This window comes from Telopea speciosissima, chromosome 9 (assembly GCF_018873765.1).
Source record: "Telopea speciosissima isolate NSW1024214 ecotype Mountain lineage chromosome 9, Tspe_v1, whole genome shotgun sequence".
Taxonomy (NCBI): domain Eukaryota; kingdom Viridiplantae; phylum Streptophyta; class Magnoliopsida; order Proteales; family Proteaceae; genus Telopea; species Telopea speciosissima.
Genome location: NC_057924.1, coordinates 10,447,347 through 10,451,126, shown reverse-complemented (window position 1 = coordinate 10,451,126; position 3,780 = coordinate 10,447,347). Strand labels below are relative to the sequence as shown.

General features: G+C 38.6%; 1 protein-coding gene across 2 annotated transcripts; it reads right to left on the bottom strand.

The window, feature by feature from the left end:
- Positions 1–926: 926 nt before the first annotated feature.
- LOC122639655 (F-box/FBD/LRR-repeat protein At1g16930-like) lies at positions 927–2,639 on the bottom strand. 2 transcript variants are annotated; one of them, XM_043832535.1, is made up of 3 exons: positions 1,655–2,639; positions 1,419–1,553; positions 927–1,338 (listed from the first exon to the last, which is right to left on the bottom strand). In XM_043832535.1, the coding sequence occupies exons 1-3, from the start codon at positions 2,621–2,623 to the stop codon at positions 952–954; spliced, it is 1,491 nt and encodes a 496-aa protein (XP_043688470.1). In that variant the 5' UTR covers positions 2,624–2,639; the 3' UTR covers positions 927–951. The 2 variants fall into 2 exon arrangements, with proteins under 2 accessions (XP_043688470.1, XP_043688471.1); XM_043832536.1 differs by having other exon boundaries at positions 1,087–1,354.
- Positions 2,640–3,780: the final 1,141 nt, after the last annotated feature.

The following is a 3,780-nucleotide window of genomic DNA, read 5'->3' as shown; positions in this document are numbered from 1 at the left end:
TTTTGAGACTCTAAAACAAAAGAAAAAATTTTATAAATAAATAAATAAATTGGGAGTTGTATATAGTATTATCTTTCCTGTACCTAAGAAAAAAAATGTCTGTTCTATTTGTCGGTTTTAACTTATTCACATTTGGGTTTACAAAGATTCTTTGAAAGCTAGGTGGCTTAGGCCTCTCCTATTCACATTTGGATTTACAAAGATTCTTTGAAAACTAGGTGGCTTAGGTCTCTCTCTCTCTCTTGGGTGTGTCTTTTCTGTGGGTTAAACAGGGTTTGGTCATTAATGGTTTTCCCTTTCTTCCAGATCAAAGAAACCACTAAGACGATGGTGCATTATTGATGGCACTGTATATACCATAAAAATGCATAGAAATTGTAATTCTTCCAGGGAGGAATTAGGTCTAAGGTTGGTGTTGTAGTGCTGCTTAAAGGGGCCATACCTAGTGCACGAGGTTTCCGTTATTATGGGGTTTGAGAATGATCATAATGTACGCAGTCTTACTTCTACTTTTGTAGAAAGGTTGTTTCAAACTTGAACCCGTGGTCACAGCCTTCAAGCCCACCAACTCATTGATCCTGAATTTCAACCATTCAACTTCAATATGCAGGAAAGTCCTCTACTATGAATTGCCCAGATATCAGGACTCAAAGAAGATATGTATTTCTCAAAAATCAAATCTAGAGATACAACTGGGTATCCCAAACATAAATGATTTAGTACTTTATTCACAGAAGCTGATTTTCTCATTTTCTTGTTGTATGTCTTGCCTGCTATGCCAGAAAACCTTATTCAGGGACATATGGAAAGCAGGAAAAAGAAGAGGGGGGAGTGAGTTTTCTAATGGAGCTTTCACTGATTCAATCTTAATATTCTTCAAGTTTTCATATAAACACACATAGCCATATGACCATTAATGGAGTTCTTCTCTGCTTTGGGACCAAAAAAGTTTCAGTGTGGATTGAGTAAAACATCATTACTACCTTCCAAATGCTCACAAAGTAATATCTGAGCACTTAAAGATGCCTTAGGCAATAACAGAAGCTTCTCTTGGAGAACCCCCAGGGGCGTCTCGACAGAATTCGAAAGAAACGCCAAATCCTCTGCTTCATCTTCCAAATCTTTCTTAACATAAGATTTTTGAGGAACCACTAAAATCAATGATTCCAAGACCACAGCCCTTGCTAATAAGAACTTCACCATCTTCAATTCAACATTGCTACCTCTGAAATTTCCCATTTTGATCAACTTCAGATGATCGAACATACACTGTAGTGGTTCTTCTGTTGGCATTCCCACATATTCCCACAAGCACATATCTTCTGGGACACCAGGAAGCTGCATGAAACAAGGCCTAAGTGATCATCAATGAACAAAAAAAGGGATTTTTCTGATGAGATCACAATTAGTTAGCATACCCGTATGTAAAATCTCTCTAGGCAAGGACAGATGCTTTGTCTGAAGAAGATGTAGACATCACAAACTGAATCCGCCAAGAGCTGCAATTCTCGTAGATTATTGAATGTGACCCGAAAATCCTTGGGAGTTTTCCACTAAAAGATCATCAATCAAGAACAATAAAATCAGTAAAATGAGATATAGGTTATGGGTTATGAAAAGATTCTCAAGAGAGAATTAGAGTTGTAATATATACCGGCAGAGCTCCTCCACAAATGGTCAGAATCTTAACATGAGAAAGGTCAGACAAAATCTTCATACGAACATCTTCAGGCCTTGCATCCTGTCTGTCTCTTGTATAGATGACTGCTTCTTCTAAGGCTGCATTGTTCTTGATAGAAAAAGATTGCATGAGCTTCCCCCAGAACAGGAAGGATCGAATGTTGGGAGCAGATATCTCAATTTCGCTTACCTGCCAACAATGGCAGAGTGTTAATGTTCTGAGCTGTTGATTTGATTCAGGGATCTTGATTGATTGCAGAGGGCTGCATTCTCTTAGTATCAGTTTGTCAAGAAGTGGGCAATTGGAAAGTAAGAATTCAAGCGTGTTTTCTGTGATATGAACATCTCTGAGTCTGAGAGTTTGAAGGAAACCAAAACCAGAGAAATCAAGAGGTAGGCTAAGAACACAGTGGCTGAGGTCTAAATGGGTTAGTGATTCATTGCTGAATAGAAATTCTGGCAATTCAAATGGTTTTTGCTCATCAGAAGAGACTTCTCCTCTGATATCATACTGATCAAGTCTGTGGCAGAAGTCCAGATGAAGCTCCTTCACGTTCTTTTTCGTAGCAAATCCGATCCAATTCACAACATCCGACTGAAATCGATCATTCGGATCGAAACAAAGCCTAAATCTCTCGATCTTCCTACCAACATGGATATTGAGCCATCGATTGACGAAGTCGACGAATTGCTCTGGTGCTTGGTTGTCTTCAACTTCGTCACCGAAGTCAAGATTGGTGGCGTGGATCAAGTTGCAGGTGGACAAGTCCTTCCATCTCTTGGCAAGAGCACTTGTTGCTACGGCAGATTTGATGGGTAGTAGAGAAAGGATGTGAAGAAGGATTGAATCAGGTAAGCTACTGATTTTGTCTTGAGATTTTCTCTTCATGGTTGATTTTTCTTTTCCTTCTTCAAGGATTTTTGCATTCCTCTGCTCTTCCATCAAAAATTTTCACAGAGACAAAGACACAAGCACCTGTTAATCTGTTATAGAGAGCATTGAACCAACTCACAACAAATCAAACCCGACCCATTTTTTAATGCGACCCCGGCTTCAACCCGACCAATTAATTAGTTTCATATTAACTTATTCTAGTATTTTTTAAAATAAACAGAAATTTAATACAACAAAGCAAAAATAGATGCATTGGCACCCACACACACAAAAAAAATTGAAAATGGATCCCACGTACCAACAGGTGAACGTACATCTCAGAGTCAATCACATTTTAATTTTGTGTCCATAAAAACCCTTCCTCCCCTTGTAAATGGTAAAAATAGGGCAGGTGATTGGCTCTCACATGTACGTTCACCTGTTGGTACGTGCAGAGGAATCGAACTAAAAAAAGGGGGGCAGGGGGAGATCATTCAAATGACACCTCCATAGGTGTATTTAGAATTTGACATTTTCTTTTGATTGATCTTTTTGGTTTTGTCTTATTTCTAAAAGTCCTTTAACGTAAGGATATAAAATAATTTTTAAAAATAAGTTGAAAGTGACATATCATTATGTTATTATAAAAAATTATCGTTGTAAAGCATATTTTCGAGTACACATGTAAAGTGACATTATTACCTTCATTGAAAGAAAAAGATAGATAGAGAGGGAGAGGAGAGAGGGTTCCTAAAAGACAACATGACCCTTACTCCGTTTTCATGGGGTGGGATGGTCATTTCACACCCTTGTGTCTGGGTATATATATATATATATGGTAAGAGTTCTCTGTGGACAGTATGGCCTCTACGCACGTGGGAGAGCAATGAGAACACGTGGAAACAGCATAGGGGACTAGATTTTCACCTTTCAATGGGGGCTGAGTGATCATTTTGTCCCACTATGTCTAGGCGTGAGCGGTACACTCTCCACTGAAAACTTTTCTCCATGGATATGGGGGCGTATTTCATGCGTATAAGAAACGTCAATTATACAATTTAGATATGTGGTGGAGTCAATTCCTGATGAAGACAACCATTGTTGTCTGCTTGTCAACCTTAGGTAAAATTGTCGGCAACTTGATTGCGTCTGGTTGATAAGTTGATATTGATTCTTCAAGCATCTGTAAAGGCACTTGAGGTGGATCGATCAGAATTGGAAGGACA

Excerpts from the sequence above, each read along its gene's own strand:
- LOC122639655 (XM_043832535.1), bottom strand. The coding sequence starts at position 2,623 with ATGGAAGAGCAGAGGAATGCAAAAATCCTTGAAGAAGGAAAAGAAAAA. Across the intron at positions 1,554-1,654 it reads TTTGTGGAGGAGCTCTGCCG|TGGAAAACTCCCAAGGATTT; the intron begins GTATATATTACA and ends ATGATCTTTTAG. Across the intron at positions 1,339-1,418 it reads TAGAGAGATTTTACATACGG|CTTCCTGGTGTCCCAGAAGA; the intron begins GTATGCTAACTA and ends TGTTTCATGCAG.